The 22771-nt window shown below is 48.7% G+C and overlaps 1 protein-coding gene across 1 annotated transcript; it reads right to left on the reverse strand.

Moving 5' to 3' along the window:
- Positions 1–12193: 12193 nt before the first annotated feature.
- Positions 12194–19898, reverse strand: LOC148665352 (uncharacterized). The gene is made up of 7 exons (XM_088631593.1): positions 19828–19898; positions 19316–19515; positions 18208–18362; positions 16209–16672; positions 15421–15521; positions 13925–14050; positions 12194–12473 (listed from the first exon to the last, which is right to left on the reverse strand). Exons 1-7 carry the CDS (start codon positions 19841–19843, stop codon positions 12327–12329), a joined length of 1209 nt encoding a protein of 402 aa, XP_088487719.1. The 5' UTR covers positions 19844–19898; the 3' UTR covers positions 12194–12326.
- Between the last annotated feature and the right edge of the window lie 2873 nt (positions 19899–22771).

Here is a 22771-nt window from a genome sequence, read left to right on the forward strand (position 1 = left end):
AAGAAGTCAAGATCTCGCCATGAGAGGGGAAGCATCTCAGAAAAAGAAGTGCAGTCGGTTCCACAGTCATAACGCCACTAAGTTGGATGACAAGAGCAAGAGCCACCCGGCTTCCTCCAGGCAAGTAATGAGACAAAGAGACAAGGCACAGCGGGTAGTGTGGCTGAGCAGTCTAAGGTGCTGGCTTAAGGCTCCAGGTTCTTTGGGGGCATGGGTTCAATATTTGTCTTTCATCTTTCGCAAGCTGTATAGATTTCTTTAAAAACAAGTTGTTGCAGAAAGGAAACCAACACTTGCATTCACGTAAATTAAAAGGCATGGGATTTGACTATAACGATAAACTCTGTACAGTAAGACTCCTGTTTACTAGCCAGCTAAGCCAATTAAGCTAAATCTGTTCCACAGATGTACAATGTGCCTTTCCTCTTGTCGTATTCAAGAGTACTGACTGCGTGAGCTCCTCACTATGTGTCCTGTACTCTACTGTGATTTCATTTAGATCATCTACGTGGAGTACAGTGATACGATCGCCTTGAATATTTTCACTTTGAGTAAGTCATTGAAGAAAACAGAAGATGTCAGAGTGGCCTCATCAACAATCCACTCAGGCAGAACTCCTCTGTAAAGTGCTGTTTGTTCACATCGATTGGCTTTTTTTTGCCTTCATTCATGCAAGTAGTACAGGCAGACGCCCCTATTCTGCCGTGACCCAGATTCGAACCGAGGTTGTTGCGACCACAATGCAAAGTACTGACCACTATACAATCATGGCAAGTTACCAAAACACACGCTGGGGGAGGAAAAGGCTGTGCTCTCTCGCGTGACAGGAGTCACCTGCTCCTGCTTTCCAAAAGATCAGCACCATGTACGAAAGAGACGCATTAAAACCACTCAAACATGTGCAAAACTTGCGAGAAGAGGGGGCTCTTGTTTCCACCTGAAGACTTCTCGCACGTGAGACGAACTGATCATTGCTGCAGCTCGGAAACCTGCAGGAGGTGGGAGGGGTACTCTCGTAGACAGTGCTGATCTGAAACCCCAGAGATTGGATGAGTATTCAACTTCAATGCATTACAGCTCGAGAATTCAATTGTTATCCCAACCAGCTGATATCAATTTAATTCCTAAGAGTTATGTTCTTGTTTTGAGTATCTAATGTAGAAGTTGGAACCAAGTTCAATTACGAAACGGTCTAAATGAATGATATACTGAACATATGTCCTCTTGATATATGTGTAACACTTTGTAACTGACTGAATATATACCTTTTGTATTCTGATAACCCTCTCGATAAGATCTGTTAGTTTTACATGCATATTCTATGTATTAATAAATGTATCCTCGTGTATTAGTACCTGTGTGTGTGCGTTGTTTGAGTTATATCGCATGGTTGGATTCTAAAGCCATCAAAAGAATCATTTTGTGATTTACCGCTACAATTAATAATTGTCCCAGTAAATGCCCAAACCCTACAGAACTGGTGCCTTCAGAGAGCACACTACAACTGCATCCAGGATGGCCCAGAAAGTGAATCTTAGAAGCATGAAAAACGCATTTCTCGAGCTTGGCGTAGAGCTGGTTGTCGATGAGTCTGGACAAGAACTCCTGGATGTGATGGACATGTTCCTGTGGGTTGGCGGAACAAATTAGGATGTCGTCCAAGTATACCAAAACAAACTTTCCAATAATGTCCGTAAAGGTCATTCATGAAGGACTGGAAGACTGCCGGGGCATTAGTGAGTCCAAAAGGCATAACCGGATATTCATAGTGGTCATAAAGGCCGTCTTCCACTCATCCCCTTCACAGATCCTGATTAAATTATAAGCCCCTTGTAGATCTAGTTTTGAGAAGATGGACGCTCCACGTACGGACTCCAGAGCGGCCGGGATTAAAGGCAAGGGGTAGTGATCTTTGACTGTAATGGAGTTCAGCCCTCTGTAGTCAATACAGGGCCTCAAGAAGCCGTCCTTCTTCCCTATGAAGAAAAACCCTGCACAGGCTTGGGACGAGGAGGGATGAAACCGGAATCCAGGGTCTCCATGATATAGTCTTGCAGGACTTCATTCTCTGCCTGAGTGAGAGGGTAGATCCGTCCTTTGGGTGGGAGGGTTCCCGGAAGCAAATCTATTGCACAGTCGCAGGTGCAGTGAGGGGGGAGCGATAGAGCTTTCTGTTTGTCAAAGGCTTGTTTCAGATGTGCATACTGGGGGGGGGGGGGGGTAATAGACTGCTCTTCCAAGGGGATTACTGCAGCAGCAACGTTGAGCGGTGGGTTACAACAGTTGTCACGACAGGCATGGCTCCAGGCGATGATCTCATTCTTGGCCCAGGAGATGTGGGGATCATGCTTCTTGAGCCAGGGAAAGCCCTGGATCACAGGGTAAGCAGGGGAATCCAGGAGAAGGAGTGAAATGTTCTCCACGTGAGTGGCACCAACAGTAAGGGATAGAAAAAATAGCCTGCCAGGTAATGTGTCCAGGAGAAATCGGTGACTCATCCAAAGTTTGAATGCAGACAGGGGGTGAAACCGGAGCAAGAGGAATATCCCACTTCTTAGCAAAAGAGGCATCCACAAAGTTCCCCGCTGCCCCTGAATCCACCAAAACCGAAAGGGGAAGGGGCGTGTCCATCCATTAAATCTCAGCTGGGAATAAAGGCCCCAAAGAGGATTGTGAAAAAACAGCACTACTGACTCTAAGAGTAGGCAGTGGGAGAGCTCGAGATGGATGTGGGAGTCTCGAAGGACAAGTAGGCGAGCAGGTGACCCAACGCAGAGCAGTACAGACACAGCCCCTCCTGACGGTGCCTTTCCTTTTCCTCCAAGGACAGGGGTGCATGTAGCAGGGTGGGTGCCAAAAGGGGAGGATCCATGGGGTGCACAGGTCTGCTTCCTGGGTGTCTCTCTGCTCTCCGAAGCCGAATGCGGGTGTCCAATTCAACCACCTGAGCGATAGGTGGGTAGAGGCCTGAGCATCAGGTGGTCCTTTAAATCCTCCGAGAGACCCTTAGAGAAGAGGCAAACCAAAGCTTCAGGGTTCCAGGCAGACTCTGTGGCGAGGGCTTGGAATTCAGCCACATAATCTTGCAGTGGTCTGTCGCCCTGGCGAAGAGAGGAAAGCCGAAGGCAAGTCAAATCCGGGTTGCTTTGAGAAAAACGTGCCTGGAGACGGTCAGCAAAAAGCTGAAAGTCAGAGAACAGCTGATCTCCCCTAGCAAGCAATACTGCTGCCCAATCCAATGCTTTGCCTGTGAGCAAGGAAAGGGCGAATCCGATCTGCTCCCAAAGAGTAGAAAAACGCTCATGCTGCAGCTGAAAAGCCAGGGAGCACTGAGCAATAAAGCCCATGCAGCCTGCAAGGCTGCCATCATACTTCTCCGGGAGGACAAATGGTAAGGTTGAGGGAGTGGTGGACGGGGCTGCGGGGGTCGGAGCAGGTGCTTGTGCAAAATGCGTTACAGGAATCGGTGCAGGAGCCGGCGAAACAGGGGAAGAAAAAAGCCAGGTGACCTGGTTAGTGAGCTGTTGGAGTGAAGATTGCAGCTGGGTGATAGTTTGGGAATGCTGCGGGAGAAGGGAACGAAGAGTCTGTGCGTCCGCGTGATCCATAATAAGGCTCGGTATTCTATAATGCTGCTCTGAAGAGGTGAAACGGATCCAATGCAGATGCCGGAGTCGTAGGGAGGTAAGTAAGCGAACAAACCGAAACTAGGAGCTGAATCGTAGTCAGAAGGTGTAAGGTAGGTCGAAATCCGGTAAAGACACTGGTGGCGAACAATCCAAAACCTGAGACAGAATCGAGGTCAAAAAGAGAGCGGTAGTAAATCCGGTATAGACACTGATAGCAAACAATCCGAGGGGCAAGGCGAGATCCGTAGTCCGAAGGCAAAAAGGTGTAGTCCAAAATTCCAGGAAGGCAAAAAGGTAGAGAAACGCTAGGTAGAGTTTACGAGAAGTTAACTCAATACCGAGCAACGGGAAGCGGGTTAGAATGGTATAAATAACCTGGCGTGCCGCACGGTAGAGCAATTGCAGATGTGTTAACTCGTGAGGCGGCGCTTGTTAATAATAACCCGATGCTGGTGCTGATTAGCTTGCTTACGAGTTGATCTCTGCTGGCTGGCGGTCGTGACAGGAACGAATCTTCTCAACTCAGGACCGAGGAACAGCAGCTGTCCGGATCTGAAGGGACAGATTCTGAACTGCTGACTATGACCAAGTCCTGCCAGAGAACTGTTCTTTTTCTTCCCAATCACATTCTTCCTGAGAGTAACACGTTGATGAGTAAAGAGACTCAGTCACAAGGCTTGTGTCTCTGTCGAGCAGGACTCTCAGCCTGAGGGTAAGGAGTTCAAGTCCTGGCTGTGTCCTCATGTTAACTTTCAATTTCGTTCCTAGTGACAGTAAGACGGTGATTAGTACAGAGATTGGCTTGTCAGGAGCTCTAATGTAGAGGTGAAGTATGGAGTCATGGCTCAGTCTCAGTCCATGAGATTTATGATTTGTTTTCAGTTTAATTCCTCCTGAAATGTCAACACACTGATCAGTAAAGAGACTGGTCCTGTGAGTGTGTGCTTCTGTACCTCACCGGTTACAACTGTAGACTCACAGTCACCTGGTTGTGGGCTCAAGTCCTGGCCGTGATTGCATGTTGTTTTTCAGTATAATTCATAGCAACAGTAACACATTGCTAAGTCAACAGTTAGGGGTTGAGCTTTATGGTCCAGAGGTTAAGAGTCTGGGCTTGTGGCTGACTGGTGGTGGGCTCAAATCCTCCATGAGACCTGTGGTTTTTCAGTGTAATTCTTCCTGAAATGTCAACACACTGATAAGTGTGAAGAGAGGGAGTCTGGGAGTGTGTGCTTCTGTAGTGTGGAGGTTAAGACTGTGGGCTCAGTGTCAGAGGCTGGGGGGATCACATCCTGCTCCTGAGTGCAAGCTGGTTTTCACCTTAGTGACAGTCGCACATTGATAAGTAAAGAAATTGGGGCTGGACTTTGTGGCTCTGTTGAGTAGGGGCTAAGACTCTGGGCTGTAAGGGTCTCGGCAGGGCTGTGCGGTTCAGTAGGGATAATAAATATAATAATAATAATAATTGCTTACACTTATATAGTACTTTTCTGGACAATCAACTCAAAGCACTTCACAGGTAATAGGAATCCCCTCCACCACCACCAATGTGCAGCATCCACCTGGATGATGCGATTGCAGCCATAGTGCTCCAGAACGCTCACCCCACACCAGCTCTCAGTGGGGAGGACAGCGGAGTGATAAAGCCAATTCATAGATGGGGACTATTAGGAGGCCATGATTGGTAAGGGCCATAGTGTCCCCCATCACTATACTGGGGCATTAGGACCCACATAGACTGCAGGGTGAGCACCCTCTGCTTGCCCCACTAACACCTCTTCCAGCAGCAGCCTTAGTTTTTCCCAGGAGGTCTCCCATCCAGGTACTGACCAGGCTCACACCTGCTGAGCTTCAGTGGGGCTGCCAGCTAGGAGTTATATGGCTGTTGCCCAAAATAGGGAAAACTACTAGGGCACCTGATACTAGTATTTCATGCGACGAACAGCCAACTCAGGGGATGTCATCACAATTACATCACATCACAATTAAGCCAGCAGCCATATCACCCTGCAACTCACAACTGGCAACCCACTGAAGCTAAGCAGGTGTGAGCCTGGTCAGTACCTGGTCAGTGAGTGGAGTGTCCAGAAAAGCGCTATATAAGTGTAAGCAATTATTATTATTATTAATTACTTCTCAATACTAGTACTGTATGTATTGAAGAAAGATGTGAAGACGGGGGTTTGAATTTAATCCTTTCTGTAGGGGGTTTAGACTTCTAAGTCACAAGCTGGGGTTTATGGCAGGAAAGGGGGTTAACTGATAAGGATTGCAGATGCAAGCTAGGAACCCCCCTGGGTGTAATGTTAAACTGACCATTTGTCCAGAACATCGTAAACTGGCCAAATACCATGAACCCCCCTCTTTACCATCAGACCGAGTGACGTCAGAAACGGAGAAGAAAACACTATATAACCCAAAAGTTTGTAACAGTACGTGGAACAATACTTCGGTTTTATTGTTCCTTGCATGCAATAAACTCATCTGTTTTACTTCATCTCGGGATCAAGAACCTTATTTCTTCTGTTACAACAAATTTGGCGTAGTCGGCGGATGCTCCAGAAGGCGCAGAACTTCCCATCGGCAGGAGAGACGGTCAACGCGCACATAACTAAGAGGTAAGGACTCCTCTTTTATTTAAAAGTCCCGACTCTCTCTGACCGATTGGGAAATCTCTGCTTCCTGCGAGAATCGCCCGAGATGACGGAGTAAACGTGAGTTCCTGAATTCCTCTGGCCCGGGGAAGGCACCGGTGTATGTAATGGGTTGTTTGCTGTAAGCCCAGAATTTGGTCTGGCAGGGGTTCCGCGGTATTGTGTACAGGTGTTCGAAGCTGGTGTATGCCTTAAATGCGCGTGGAGTTTTGAACGGGTTTTGGACCCTTACCGTGAAGTTCAGGACTGGTGTGGGTCTTAATTGCGCCCGGAGTTCTGAAGGTCAGAACTGGTTTGGGCCTTAATTGCGCCCGGAGTTCTAGAGCAAGTGGTGCATTAAATGCACGTATAATCCAGGATTGGTGTGGGCTTTAATTACGCCCGGGGTCCTGAGATTAGCTACGCCTTGATCGTGCACAGATTGGAGTGGCGTGGTTTCTGGCGTGGCGTGGTTTTTTTTTGTTTTAAAGGAAACAGGAGTAGAAGAGATATATGTATGTATGTTTTTGGTGTTTTCCTTGTTTGTGAAATACATATACACACGCACGACACTAACATAAACGCACCTCATAATAAAAGAGCAAAGCATTAAGTAGCAGGATTTAAAGGACGTTGAGACCCGAGAATCGCCCTGATTGAGCTCAGTGCGTAAGTCCACCCCGGGGCAAACGCAGCGATGCTGGCGTTCTGGGGATGATGAATTACTGATCAAGAAAGGGGGTTTTCGAGGTCTCGTTTCTTACCTGTGAACAGTGCGGTGTAAATCCTCTCTAAAGTCTCTGAGAGGTATTTAGATCCGGAGGTAACAGACGCCCTTGGCTGAATGAGTGCAGGAATGCACAGGTTTTTCAAGTGAAAGCATCCCCCTACTGAATGAGCTGTTACCTCACACACGACAAAAGTAAATCTTAAAGAGACCGAACATGTGCGCTAACTGATGGTTTGAGAAAGTGGTGGAAGGGTCGTTTAAATATCGGAAAAGTGTAAGTTGACGGAAAAGAAGGAGAAAAATATGGAAAAAGCTGAGTTTGTCAGAGGGAAGTTGGGGCGAAGACGCCTGTAAAGAAAGCATATGAGTATTGATTGGCAAAAGCACAAGCATGTAGCTCCCACCCTGGTGCACGGCCGGCACCAGTAGTGGCAGATACATGACGAAAAAGAAAGAAATTGGGATGTGACTTAAAAGTATGTTTACGGGGAAAATAAAAACCCGGAAGAAAATATACTTTACTCGCTACGAAAGAGTATATAAAAAAAAAAGCTAAAAGAGGCAGTACAGGAGAATGAGAAACTAAAGAAGGAATTAACTCCTGGTCACGCTGCACTGTTTAATGTGCTGCAGCCAGCGACTAAGTTATATCCTGCTCTCCCACAGGGGAACAAACAGGCAGGAAACGAAAATAATTGGGATCAATTCCCTCAGTGGCCATATGGAGAAGGGGGGTCTGATTGGGATAACACTTGGTATGAGTGTGATAAAGACGGATCAGGGTCTCCCCTGTTAGAGGGAGGGCGCCCGCAGATCTGTACTCTCACTCGAAGTGGGAAAGGACTTGATGTAGCAGGGGCTGGCGCCGTTGATGACAGCGCCACTCTAACACTGTCTCGCACCCCATCGAGGGGGTCTGCAATCGCACCTACCTTCCCTGATTCCCCCATACGATCAAATCCAAAACCGTAAGATATTGACCGGTGGGCTAAAGTACCGCACCCGAAATTAGAAATGCAGCGAACCTGGAGTGCGCTTCAGGAATTAAAAGGATTCATGTAGAAGTAAAACAAGAATACAGCACATTGTATTACGAAGAGAAAAATATATTCTTGATGTGTATGTGTGTTTTATGAATTTGTGTGCCGGCATGTATGTGTGTAACTGTGAGTTTTGGTATACTAAATAACGGTGTGAGTGTGTTTAGCCAGCGGGACTGGCTAGAGACGTAACTAAAGAGACTTGACGAAAATCAACTTAAGGAGATTGGAAAATATAAGAGCGTCTGAAACGTATAAGTACAGTACAGGTGGACGTAAAAGTAGTTAAACAGTTTTTGTATTATTATAAATTATTATAAATTGTAATTTATACAATTTGTTGCAATAGTGGAAACAATTTGGTTTTATTCGAATGTCTCGAAACCAGACATGCTGAAACGCTGTAGGTTTAGAATCGACACTGGGGAGAATAATGTCTTGTGAGAAAATCTGTTTACCTCACCATTAGATCCTGTAAATCCCTTGTAGCCTCCCTAAGTCTGTCCCAGTCCAGTGGTTAAAAATGTACTGTTAATGGAGTGTTGGTTTCTCTGTTAGGGGATACTGGATCACTACTGTCCTGCTTGTTTCACTCCTCTGTTCAACAGTGTACTATAGAGCAATGTATATGGGAAGATGGCAGGAGGCCACAGGAGTATTGGGACAGCAAGTTTTACTTGCCGAGTACCAGATTTTAATGGGTGGTTTTATTCCAGATCTATTGGGTTGGAATATTATGCATTACAAAGAATGACTATGCAGAACAGGGTATCACGTGGCTTCAACTGGCTGTGATCACTCAGTATGTTGATGGTATTCTGAGTGCTTCCCCTGACGAGGAAACCCACAAGTCTGAGTTGCTTCAGCTTTAGAGTGTCTAATAGAAGCAGTTATGATAAGGCCCTTTTGTGTCTAGCATTGTGAAATTTTAACAGGGCCTGGGTGCAATGTTTTTTACAGGGTGAGCACAACTCTTAACAGATCTGCTTAAGGGGGGAGTGCAGTACAAGGACAAGATTGCCTTGGTTCCCGCAGCAAAAGCCGCCTTTAATAATTTGAAACAAGTTCTCTTACAGGTGCTGAGACTGTGGTTTCCTCAGATGGATCAACCATTCCTTTGTATTATTGCAAGTTGCTGACAGAGACCACCCAAGGAGCCCGCGAGCAGGTCCTGGAGGCGTGGGGACCACCACCTGAAGGAGGGCACAACCTCATCCCAGGAGAGTGGGTGTGGATCAGGAAATTTCCTTCACAGGTTCTCCAGCCCAGGTGGGACGGACCCTACCAGATCCTGTTGACAACCGAGTCTGCGGTTCGAGTGGAAGGAAAAGATCGCTGGATCCACGCGCCACACTGCCGACGAGCCTCATCCCCATTTACAGACTCAGAATGAAATCATTTCTGTTTATAACAATAATTGTTGCTGTAGGACTATGTTCCGCAGGAATTAATGATCATCTCTCCCACAAAGGAGAACATGGAATTAATTCCTTTTTAGGCCTCTCCTATCTGACAGCTAAGAAAACCAACCAAAGTGCCTGCTGGGTGTGTGCCGCATTACCCAAATATGTACAGGGAGGACTTCCTATGGGGGCCATTCCTTGGCGTCTCGAGGAAGTCATAGGCATGATCATTTGGAGGGATAATTTAGGAGATTTTAATATGACAAACTATGGGGGGTTGCCATAACACGACTTTAACCTGCACAACATTACAATATCTACAGGAGCGAGGCTTAGAGCCCACGAGTTTCACAGGCTCTTACGCTCCTAAATATAACAGAAGCCATACACCACCATACCTGACTCTCAATAAGGAACGTGAGGGAAACATATGTTTTCAGCACACTAATGGTCTGCACTTGGTTGGATGGAGTCGTTGCAACCTTACCATCGCTGCAAATATATCCACCTCTACCTTCCAAATTCCAGGATGGGATCGGCACACCCCACAATTCGGTATAAGCTTCTTATTTTCAGAGGCATGGGGAGCGCCAAACGGAACATATTTCATTTGTGGAAAACGAGCCTACCCATGGTTGCCAGCCCAGTGGTCTGGCTCATGTTATTTAGGATATGTGGTTCCTCATATCCGTGTTCAAATCCACAGCCCCTTCAGACCTAACCACAGACCACAAAGAAAATTGGCTGATTGGGAATATTATTTAGGTATAATATTTCCACAAGCCGGCATGAACTTTCTGAGTCGAGAGTTAATTCAAATGGCCTCGACTTTAGAAGAATTAGCAAATTCTACCTCATCTAGTCTGAAGGCTGTTAATGATGAGATGGTAGCCCTCAGAACAGTGGCCATGCAGAACCGACTAGCTTTAGATTATGTACTGGCGGCCCAAGGAGGAACTTGTGCAGTAATTGGCACTGAATGCTGCACATATATTCCTGATAATTCTGAGCACATCTCAGATCTGGCCCAACACATTTACAATGAGGGACAGAAATATCAGGACTATTATACTGAAAATTGGGGAATTGGGTCTTGGGTAAAGTCTGTGTTTGGGGCCTGGGGTGGAACCTTTTTATAGTGTTTATCTGTAGGAGTAGTATTGTTTATATGTATAATTGTAATCATCACATTCACAAAAACATGTATCACATCTTTCTATAACCGTGGAACGTACAATGACATGGCAATACATACCTGTTCGCCAAGAAAGGAAAGATCTGCCCTGACATTGAATGTATAAAAATAGGCTACACTGACGTATGCCATATTTTATAAGGGGGGAATGAAGAAAGATGTGAAGACGGGGGTTTGAATTTAATCCTTTCTGTAGGGGGTTTAGACTTCTAAGTCACAAGCTGGGGTTTATGGCAGGAAAGGGGGTTAACTGATAAGGATTGCAGATGCAAGCTAGGAACCCCCCTGGGTGTAATGTTAAACTGACCATTTGCCCAGAACATCGTAAACTGGCCAAATACCATGAACCCCCCTCTTTACCATCAGACCGAGTGACGTCAGAAACGGAGAAGAAAACAATATATAACCCAAAAGTTTGTAACAGTACGTGAAACAATACTTCGGTTTTGTTGTTTCTTGCGGGAAACAAGACTTCGGCTTTATTGTTCCTTGCATGCAATAAACTCATCTGTTTTACTTCATCTCGGGATCAAGAACCTTATTTCTTCTGTTACAACAGTATGAATACTCGTGATGTATTCACAATGTCAGCGGATTTCATCAGAGCAGCCGGTACCATCTGACCTTCTCATGGGAGCTGAAATGTTCTCTGTGAAAGGTTACAGCATGCCATGTTCTTTTAATATGTGTGATCTACTGAATTATTAATGTGATGGCTGCTTATTTCCGTAAACAGACTGGATCCCGATCCCAATCTCCAAATCCAGTCAAACCCCCCATGAATCACTTCAGACGAAAGAGAACCAGCCTCTTTCCTCCTCCTGTGTTTAACACGCAGCTGGGGGGTGGGGAGTCATGGTCATGCCCTGAGCATCGGGATGGTGGGGTGTCTAATTAGCAGACAGAGGTCTGAATTAAAGCCGATCGTAAGAATTAACTTCATGGTTTCTACCACTACTGTGCAGGCAGGAAAACACTGTGAGATTTAGAAATGTAGAAAAAGACTAAGGTGACACACCTGGGCCAATTTTCCTAGATGCCAATGAACCCACTAGCATGTCTCTGGACTGTGGGAGGAAACCCACATGGACACAGAGAGAACATACATATTCTACACAGATAGAGCACTCCAGGAGTCAGAACTGGGGCCGCAGCGCTGTAAGGCACTGTGCTGTGCCAGTGGGAAGAAAGCAGACCTAGAGTCCTCAGCTTCCTGTCTTGAAGCAGTCACCTGACCAATGGTCTGCTTCCAAATCAGTCAGGTGACGGAGGATGGCACAGGTCAAACCCCCCCACACACACCCCCCAATGCATTCTGGGAAATGTAGTTTGAGACAAGAGCTGCCATCTTTGTCAGACCTTCGTCCCCTCTTTCGCCACACGATCGAGACAGCAGAGGACCCGCTGATGGGCAGGGGATTGAAAGCAGGGGCCCCTCGAGGCCCATCTGCCTTCACCATACAGAGGTTCGACGAAAGGCACATCATTCCTCGCCCCCCCAGAAATAAGGGGTCAAGCCTCTGGTACAGATAATCACTGCAAAAAAAGCCACTACGCAAGAGGTGCTGATCGACTTTTTATTGCGTGTGAAGAGCATCGCCGGAGCCCCAAGAACCCCACGATGGGGGTGAAGGGAGGAGTCGACCCCTTCAGAGTGGTCGATATCCCAGCAGCCCCCCCGACTTGAAGCACCGCCCTACTTCGGCCCCTCAACAGCCTTCCCAGCATCTTGGTCCGGCAGCTCCCGGAGGGTGGGGGGGTTCAGGAACCTGTAGGCCTCCTTGGACTGCAGGATGAACATCCCGCGGACGTGCATGCAGACGTTGCAGAAGCTCTTCCAGATCTGCGGGGAAGGGGAGGTGAAGCACAGACGTGAGGCCGACCCGAGTGGTGCGGGGAAACGTGAGATCTCACTGCCACGGGGCAGAGAAGAAACGCTCCTGCTGCTGGCAATCCTTCTGCTGTGGGAAAAGGGGGCGCTGTTGTCTGAACCACGTGACTCCATTTCCCCAATCAGACCCACGCGGTCTTATATAACACTTTCCTGGACACCCCACTTAAAGTGCTTTACAGGTAATGGGGAATCCCACTACCACCACTAATGTGCAGCCCTCACCTGGATGACGCGATGGCAGCCATAGTGCGCCAGAACGCTCACCACACATCAGCTCTCAGTGGGGAGGAGAACAGAGTGATGAAGTCAGTTCAGAGATGGGGATTATTAGGAGGCCATGATTGGTAAGGGACAATGGGAAATTTGGCCAGGACGCCGGGGGTACACCCCTACTCTTTTCGAGAAACATCCTGGAACTGTTAATGAGCACAGAGAGTAAGGACCTCGGTTTTATGTCTCATCAGAAGGACGGCACCTGTTTACAGTCAAGTGTCCCCGTCACTATACTGGGGCATTAGGACCCACACAAACTGCAGGGTGAGTGCCCCATGGTGGCCCCACTACCACTTCTTCCAGCAGCAGAATTAGTTTTTCCCAGAAGTCTCCCCTCCAGGTACTGACCAGGCTCACACATGTGTAGCTTCAGTGGGTTGCCAGTTGCCATCTTGGGTGCGAGAGGGGGTTTGAGTCCGTTCAGTGAAGCGCAGTTGAGAGCAACAGGATTTATCCCTGCCGCACCGAGGCCTGGAGATAACGTGGACCAATCGGAATCAAAACGCACCCATCAGCCCGCCAGGAATCATCTGCTCGCTCGGGGGGGGGTGCACACCTCTATCCCAGAAGGCATTGGGGTGCGGTCCACATGTCTCGCAAACCCTTGCAGTGATAATCCACCCGCAGGATTATCCCTGACCAGTGAAAGGATCTGACCGAATTCTAGCCCAGAAGGGGGCCGTCTGGATGTTTAGCACATGACTACTCTCTGATCCACAGCTACAGCTCATGATCCCCTGCGTCCCCTGTGAAACCTCCCACCTTGCTCTTCAATCTCGTAGCCTTTGGTCTCCATCGCCTTAGGCTACACTTTTGACTCTCACTTTTCTTATTCCACTTGACAGGGTGATGACAGAACAGCCTCCCCACGACACCACCCGCGCCTATACAGGACAAGCACTGCACCCATCAGAAGCCACAGTAACCACTGCATCGGCAGCTCAGGGGCTGCCTGTAGGATTGTTGGTGCTGCAGCTCAATCAGAGTGTCTGGGGTGTGCAGGCAAAGATCTGGGCCAACAGGTACCAGATCAGAGAAGCTCAACCCGCCAGGCAGGACAGCTCTGTCCACCCCCGCTCTGAGATTGATCTACCAGAATCGCTCTGGGAAAAAAAAACAACACTGACCGGCTCGGCCTTATCCAGGCTGGACAGGAAGTCCATCTCACAGTCCTCCAGGAAGTCCAGCATGTCCTCTCCGGCGAAGGTCCTCTGCTTGAGGTTGTCCAGCGCCACGCCGGTGTAGTGGCGAGGCTTAATAATAAGGCAGAATTAAGTGTTTCTGAGCTTTCCCAAATTAGGCCTCATTTCTCTGTTCATCTCTGTGGTGCAGCCACAGAGAAACCATTCATGCAAGGTGATTTAAGGTCCAAGGACAGCTCCCAAAGGGGGATGCACTTAGCTAAGCCTGGCTATCATGATCAATGGTCACCCATTGGCGCCTATCTGTCTAGGGAGTGCGAGTTGGACATCTGGATTGCATTCCTAAGTGTCAGGACTAAGTGACTCATATCTCACCTTGATCAACCAATCAGGGACCGGTAGGGCCGAGTAACCCACGTGGGACTCTGATGCCCATGGAACTTTCAGCCAATCAATGAGCTGAAGTTCCTCCAGGTAAAAACAGGCAACACAGAGAGCCTGGGAGCTTCAGATTGAGATTCAGATTCAGATTCAACAATTCTAAAGGGAATTCAAAGGAGAATCCCAAGGGCAGGACATTCTCGCAGCGCGCCTCCTGACCATCCTGAGACTCAGCCCGGACAACCACGGAACGGCCAGTGTGTCCGAGTGCCAGAACTTTCCTTTGTTCTAAGAGTCTAGAGTTGAGGTTGCCAGAGAGTAACCAGCAGCAGGCCTCGTGAACAGGTCGGAACTGTGGACAGCTGAATTACTATTCAGAACTAGCTCTTCATCAGGAACGAACCAGTCCTCTTCCTGACTTGCTGGGACCCACAGTCATCTTTTCTCCTGTGCACAAACTTTGCTAGTTAAAGCCAACAATGAGCATCAGCAGCGCACCGTCGCAAGCCGCACAGCACAGCCTGGCACCGAGCCAGAGAGCGCGGATTGGACAGCAACAGCCTGCAACTGTTCCTTTGTGCCCGCAGGAGATCTGAATCCCCAAAGATTGGATGAGTATTCAACTTCAATGCATTACAGCTCGAGAATTCACTTGTTATCCCAACCAGTTGATATCAATTTAATTCCTAAGAGTTATGTACTTGTTTGAGTATCTAATGTAGAAGTTGTAACCAAGTTCACTTTACGAAACGGTCTTAATGAATGATATACTGAACGTATGTCCTCTTGATATGTGTAACACTTTGTAACTGATTGAATATATATCTTTTGTATTCTGATAACCCTCTCGATAAGATCTGTTAGGTTTATATGCATATTCTATGTATTAATAAATGTATCCCCGTGTATTAGTACCTGTGTGTGCGCGTTGTTTGAGTTATGTCGCATGGTTGGATTCTAAAGCCATCAAAAGAATCAACTTTGTGATTTACTGCTACAATTAATAATTGTCTCAGTAAATGCCCAAACCCTACAGAACTGGTGCCTTCAGAGAGCCACTATGATTACATATTTGGCGTCCCTGAACCGGCATAATCTACACCGGTCGTCTCCCAGAACTTCTTCATCTGCAGCAGGATCTCCTGGATCTTGGTCAGGCACTTCTGGACCTCCGCCAGCATCTTGGGATCTCCAATGGATCCTGGGAGGCAGAGGAGGAAAACAGGAATTGCTGGAGGGGCTGGATCAAGAGGCAGATGTCATTTTTAGATGGAAACATACCCTGGCTTCTCTCAAGACACAGCTGGATGAGCTCCTCCAGTCAGGACAGGAGGGTCTCCTTTACACAAAGGGTGGGGGAGTGGGGAACAAGCTGCCCAGCCATGTTGCTGAAGCCAACACCCAGAATTCGGTTAAGACGCAGCTGGCTGAAATCTGCTTCTCAGTCAGTTACCGATCTGCCAGCCGAGCCTGGAGGTTACAAACAGGACGTTTTCGTGCACCGAGCTGCCGGACCGGGACAGGCCTGTCCTGAGCTGCCGGTGGGAATCGGGGTCACCGAGGCCGTGACCTCACCCCGGCAGACAAGCCTCATCCCAGCGGCCCCCCACGGTTCGGCAACCCACCCGCCTACTGGTTTCAACTCTGGCAACAGCTCAGGTCTGTTACAAGCAAGCAATCACATAGAAAAACAAAACACATTTCCCTAAATCCTGACTTTGCTATGGGCTTGAAGCCGAGAGCGGGACTTCAGTCAGGACAGGAGCGGCTCCTTCACACAAAGGGTGGTAGGGGTGTGGAGCAAGCCGTCCAGCCACGTTGTTGAGGCCAACACCCCGCACAAAACACGTTCCAGCGGCCCCCACGATCCGGCAACCCGCCCGTCTACCCATGTCGATCTGGACCTTGGCGTAGTCCAGCTGCAGCCGGATCAGCTCCTTCTCCTTCTGCCACAGCTCCGACACCTTGGCGTCCTTGCGGCTGCGCAGCTCCTCCAGCTGGACCTTGAGGGACTCCACGGCCGCCTTGTCCTTGGGGTCGTTGGTGGCCTTCTGGATGGTGTTGATCATGGCGCCCAGGATGGGCACCACAGCCGCCACGATGCCGAACTTGCGGTCCCGCTCCCCGATGCTGTTGATGAGGCACTGCAGCTTCTTGTTCTTGTCCTGGATGTCCGTCTCCAGCTGGTTCCTCTCCCCCTGTAGCTGTTTGACCGAGGTGTCTAGCTTGCTGCACTGTCCCTCCAGGGCCTTGGCCTCCGCCGTCTTCTCCTTCTTCTGCTGCTCCTTGTCCGCCTTGGTCTTGACCACGTCGCTGCAGGTGTCACCCACGCCTTTGCTCAGATTCTCATACCTGGAGGAGGAGATGGGGTGGGGAACTGTGACCCCTCTTGTGTGGAAGCCCGCAGCCCCCCACCACCGAGACCGTATGGGACAGGAGAATCCGAGCCAGCGAGCCAAGAGACAGGGGGGGAGATGTCCACCTGCTGAAAAACTAAGGTTGCTGCTGGGAGAGGTGTTAGTGGGGCCAGCAGGGGGCGCTCACCCTGCGGTCTGTATGGGTCCTGATGCTCCAGTATAGTGACAGGGACCCTATACTGTAAACAGGCGCCGTCCTTCGTGTGAGACGTAAAACTGAGGTCCTGACTCTCTGTGGTCATTAAAAATCCCAGGGTGTTTCTCGAAAAGAGTAGGAGTGTAACCCCGGTGTCCTGGCCAAATTTCCTCCTAATAGTCCCCCTCTCTGAACTGGCTTCATCCCTCTGCTCTCCTCCTCACTGAAAGCTGATGTGTGGTGAGCGTTCTGGTGCACTATGGCTGCTGTCGCATAATCCAGGTGGTGGTGGAGGGGAGTCCCCATTACCTGTAAAGCGCTTTGAGTCGACTTTCCAGAAAAGCACTATATAAGCATAAGCAATTATTATTATTATTATTATTATTGCTGCTTGAAAGCAGCCTGGGACCCAGTGGAAGGAGCCTCCCCCTGTTCGCCATCAGAGGGCAGCAGTGTGAATGATTCACCGCTACATCTGCTGAACTCCACTCGCCTCCGCGCGCTGCTCTTCTTGCTGGTGTTACAGAGTTATTGCGCATTTACTGTCCAGCACTGCCCGTTTTTGGTGTTGGGTTGTGCATGATGGTGGGCTGTCATGACTGTTGTTATTTACTGTTTTGTAACGTGCCATGCACACTGTGCCGTCTTTTTTGTACTGTGCGCCTCCCGAGAGAACGGGGCCAATACAAACTCCTATGGACTGTATGTGTGCATACTGTAGGGCAATCCTACTCTGTTGGCGAGAAGCGAGGCCCTGCACCCCAGCTGCTCCAGGTGGCACCATATAAATGGCCGACCCTGCGCTTTGACCCCCAGCTTCTCTCTCCCTATCTGTGTGTCTCATGGAGAGCAAGCTGGAGTCTGTGAAAAGACAAATTCCCAATGCAAGAAACTGTATAGGGTTAATAAAGTGATCTTATAAATTACTCTGCCTCTCATCCCCTGCGCTACTTCTGGTTTGTGATCTTTGAGGTTACTGGGTGACCGATGAAGAGTTTTGACTGGGTTGATGCATTCTCATGCATTTGATGCCAACAGCAGAGGAGGATCCCGCAGTACTTTCTCCTAGTTGGTAAAATAAGGTATTCAGTGGTGTCAGAACAACGATAACGGGCACCCTGGGCTGACAGTCTATCTAATATGAAGCAAACGGCAGCTCCCGAGACAGTATGGGAGCGGATAATTCAAGCCTAACAGGAAGTGCTTTTCACAAAGGGTGGTGGGAGGGTGGAGTAAGCCACTCGGTTGGAATGAATCCTGATATCCCAGGATCTCTGGCTGCTTGCAATGACGGGTTCCCCCATGGCAGAGCTGGAGCTCTGGGGGGGTCTTACTTCTCCACCGATCGGTCCACTTGGTGGCAGATGTCCTCGATCCAGCCCTTCGACTTGTCCAGGAACTTCTTGGCCAGCGCCACGTTCCTCTTCTTCACGGCCGTCCGGATCATCGGCAGCATGGTGCCAACGATGTTGGTCCCCGTACTGGCGCACTGCGAGCGAGATCAAGCGCCAGCACCGTTATCTCTGTTTCGCAATCCTGACCCCTCTGCTGTCTCAAGAGTCTCCAGCGCTTTTATTTCAACAGGGAAGACACCCTGGATCTAGATTTTAGGATTGGGATGTATTTTACAGCAGACTATCCATCCATTTTCTCAGAGCTCTCTCCAGTACAGGGTCACAGGGGGAAGCTGGGGTCTATCCCAGCAAGCAACAGGCACAAGGCAGGTTCACCCTGGACAGGACACCAGTCCATCACAGGACACACAGACACACACACACACATGGACAGGACAGGACAGGACAGGACACTAGTCCATCACAGGACACACACACACACACACACACACACACACACACACACACACACACACACACACACACACACACAAACACACAAACACACAAACACACACACACACACACACGCAGACACGCACTAGGGAAAATGCACCTGCCAGTATGATTTTGTACTATGGTAGGAAACTGGAGCACCCAGAGGAAACCTGCATGAACACAGGGAGAATATGCAAAGTCCATGTAGGAGTTTGTAGGAGTCTATGGAAGCCTCCCAGGGTTCTCCCAAGACCCAACTAAATGTATGGAATACAAGTTCATTTGTAGAACCCTTTGAAAATGAGATTTTTTCCAGATTTTAAATTTCATTAAATTTTCTGCACACACAACTGAGACACATACACAACTGAGACACACACACCTTTCAAAGCATGTGTGCACACACATACACAACTGAGACACACACCGGTAGCAGCAGGTGCCCACACACACACACACAACTGAGACACACACACCTGTAGCAACAGGTACACACACTCACGCAAACCTGGAGCTGTAAGTACGAGGACTCACCTGGAGCAGCAGGTACTCTCACACACACACACACACACACACACACACACACACACACAGAGAGACACAGACCCACCTGGAGCAGCAGGACCTCGGAGGAGGCGAACAGCTGCTGGCTCTCTGTGGCCTTGAGCCTCAGTTTCCTCTCCAGCTCAGGGTGGGTGGCCAGACACAGGTAGGACAGGTGGAAGAGCAAAGCTGTCTTCTCGGCGGCCGGGACCATATCCCTGAACATCTCCATGTCATTCATCAGCTGCTGATCCGCAGGCACTAGGTCTGAGAGAGACATTCAGGAAAGAAAAGGCTTTTTAAATATTTTCTTCACCCCCACGTCCCCCATGTCAAAACCCTCCCAACCCAGAGTGTCCAACATGAACACCTTGAGCCCTTGAGTCTGTGTAAAACTTTCTGCACATCTGCCTTGTGCAAACACCTTCAGTAACTGAAATCAAGACAGTTCACTGTGGTTCAGCTCGTGAATCCTAAAGCCTCATTATACCTCCATAAGACACCAAGGGGTCAAACACCACAGCTGAAGTCGGAGAATCACAATATCCGAATCGGGTTAACGGATCAGAACACGCTTACCACAACACTGAGACATCTTGAAGCAGGTTTGTGGGCGACCTTAGGCACTGAAACGTCTGTCCTGCAAAGAGAAAGAGGGTGTTTTTTTAAGGCAAATATCAAGAAAATAATAAAGTTATTTCCCTCTCACCCCCTGCCGCTCCTATGCCAGAACACCAGCTGAACACCGCCGATGGAGAGCAGCTGGGTTTGAGATGAACTACAATACAAGCTGAGAGACCAACAAATTGCTTGAGATACCCTACTGGGGAGGTATCAAGTAGAGAAAGCACACACCGATTTCAAGTCTACACAAGTTTCAGCCGCATTTTCTAGCGGTCTCACAGCTCACTGGAATGGTGTGCAAATTTTCATAAAACGAGCATCTGGTCTCCTCTTAACAACTAATCATTTTCTTTGACCAGCGGACAAAACACACACACCCCTCCCCCCACATTAAGACCAGGAGAGACAGGAGGACTGCAAGCCTGACTGGTTCAAATCGAAAGCACGTGGCAAAGGCAGCAGATGGGACAACGGAGCCTAAACGGATGTAGTAAGGCATCCTAGAGCATATTAATAAAAAAAGCCTTTAGACTCATGGCTGTACGAAGCTCTCTCAGCTCTTCCCGGAGGACTTTGACAGTGTGCCCTTCTCTGAGCCTGTTTTATAGTGCTCCGAACAGGTAAGAAACACCATATAAGGCTCGCAGGGCTGCAGAACCCCGCCCCTACTCAGACTGCTCCAGGGGAAAAATCTGTAGGGGAGCCGTCTGAAATTCGGAGGGGGGGAGTGAAACAGAGCCGCTGTGACTGCCCCAGCAGAATTTCACAACCAGGCCCCTGATGGTCGTGATCGAAGATACCGATGAGCCATCTGGCATTGAGCGAGGAAGCCCGGTTTCACGTTCACCAGCGCCCGCGCGATTATTTTTATTATTGCCAGGAGTAGCAAAATGCACCGACGTTCTGAATCGTTAATAATAATAATAATAATAATAATAATAATAATAATAATAATAATTGCAAGTGGAGCTGTATGTCCTGAAGTATAATAATAATAATTAATAATTGCTTACACTTATATAGCGCCTTGCTGGACCCTCCACTCAGAGCTCTTCCCAGGTCATGGGGATCCCCTCCAGCCCCAATAGTGTGCAGCCCCACTAACACCTCTCCCAGCAGCAGCCTCAGCTTTCCCAGGAGTCCCCCCTCCAGATTAAGAAAACAGCAGGCACAGACTCCGATAACTACGGTCCTCGTTATAGAACGACTCTTAAGTATAAGGATAAACTCCAGCAAGGCATCGGTCCACCCGAGCCCTCGAGATCGTAATAATGCTGCAAAGGGACGTAAGGGGTTTATTCCCTGCCACAAAGGAAAGAAAGGCAACGTTTCGGGCCGTGGAGCCTTCTTCAGGCTGAAACGTTGCGTTGCCTTGCTGCTCTTTTCGTTACCTGTCCTTACCTGTTACCTAGAGGAAACCTTCTCGAGCTGCTTTATAATAATGTTGACACCCAGGAATGCAGACACCATGGAATAGGTGCTGTTCATGGACGGATAGCTCTTCCGGCACATCAGACAGCCCGATGCAGGACCTGCGAATTCGGGGGTTCGTGTTCATTATCTGACCATTGACAAAGCACATCTGTTTTTTTAGGGCCCGAGTTAAGTAGGTGAAAGTCCTTTTGTCCAAAACTGAGGGGGCAGGACAGTTGAGTGGAGGGGGCGATGCACAGGGTCTGGACTGCTCTACCACAACACCCTTCGGCAGACACCTCTACCAGGAGGCATTCCTGCAGACCCTATTACAGTGTTCTGACACAAGCAGCCCCCTGTGTTTCTCTCACTAATGTACGCAGCTGTGTGGACATGGGCTCACGTGAGCCTTTTCTGTGAAGTGTCAGTGAAATCACCAGAGTCATGTGTGTTTACAGCAATGTACGGCGATTTCAGCAACCAGACAGAGTACATGTCAGGGTCTGAGGGAGCGTCCCACACTGCCAGCTGGAGGGACTGAGGCTCTTTTGTTTGAAGGGAGTGTCCCACACTGGCAGGCTGGAGGAACTGAGTCTCTTTAATCTGAAGGGAGTGTCCCACACTGACAGGTTGAAGAAACTGAGTCTCTTTAGTCTAAAGGGAGGGTCCCCCACTGACAGGCTGGAGGAACTGAGTCTCTTTAGTCCGACTTTTAATGTCAGGATTTCCAGCCATAGTGTCAACATCGGAATGATATCACCTATTTGATTCATGATGTCTGAAGCTTTCGACTGTAAGCTACAGAAAATAAGCGCTTTGCTCAGGAGTGGGTGCAATAGTAAAAAAATAAAACACAAAACTTGCTCATGAGAATTGGGACCAATAAATAATCCAGTTACTTTTTTGTACAACATGAAAACATATTTCAAATTCATAGAAACATGCCAAAATGGAGGACAATTAAATACAAAACCTGTTCTAAAATCATGTTAAAAAAAAGACCCAATATTTGACAGAAGCGACTAGATTCACCCACTTACAGAGTGCCAGAGACTTGTGCAGACTTGAGCTTCGATTGTGGCAGGAAATGATTTACAGCTGTCGAAGAGGTCTGACAGAGCATGTCCCCAGTCTACTTCCGGCCCGGGGATGACGTCAACCCAGCGGACGTCTTAAAAAGAGCAGAGAGACAGGAGCTCCTTGAAAGGGCAAATTTTAACTCAGAGACTGAGACGCTACTTTACACTGAGGGCGGTGGGGGTGTGGAACAAGCTGCCCAGCTGTGGTTGTTGAAGCCGATACCCTGGCTTCTCTCCAGACACAGGTGGGTGAGCTCCTCCAGTCAGGACAGGAGGCTCTTCATTACACAGAGGGTAGTGGGGGTGGGGAACAAGCTGCTCAGCCCTGTGGTTGAAGCCGATACCCTGGCTCCTCTCCAGACACAGCTGGGTGAGCTCCTCCAGTCAGGTCAGGAGGCTCTTCTGTA

The sequence above is a fragment of the Lepisosteus platostomus genome, chromosome 5 (genome assembly GCF_059453375.1).
Source record: "Lepisosteus platostomus isolate fLepPlt1 chromosome 5, fLepPlt1.hap1, whole genome shotgun sequence".
NCBI classification, from domain to species: domain Eukaryota; kingdom Metazoa; phylum Chordata; class Actinopteri; order Semionotiformes; family Lepisosteidae; genus Lepisosteus; species Lepisosteus platostomus.

Excerpts from the sequence above, each read along its gene's own strand:
- LOC148665352 (XM_088631593.1), bottom strand. Across the intron at positions 16,673-18,207 it reads GTGGACCGATCGGTGGAGAA|GTATGAGAATCTGAGCAAAG; the intron begins GTAAGACCCCCC and ends CTCCTCCTCCAG. Across the intron at positions 15,522-16,208 it reads CAAGGTCCAGATCGACATGG|GATCCATTGGAGATCCCAAG; the intron begins GTAGACGGGCGG and ends TCTGCCTCCCAG.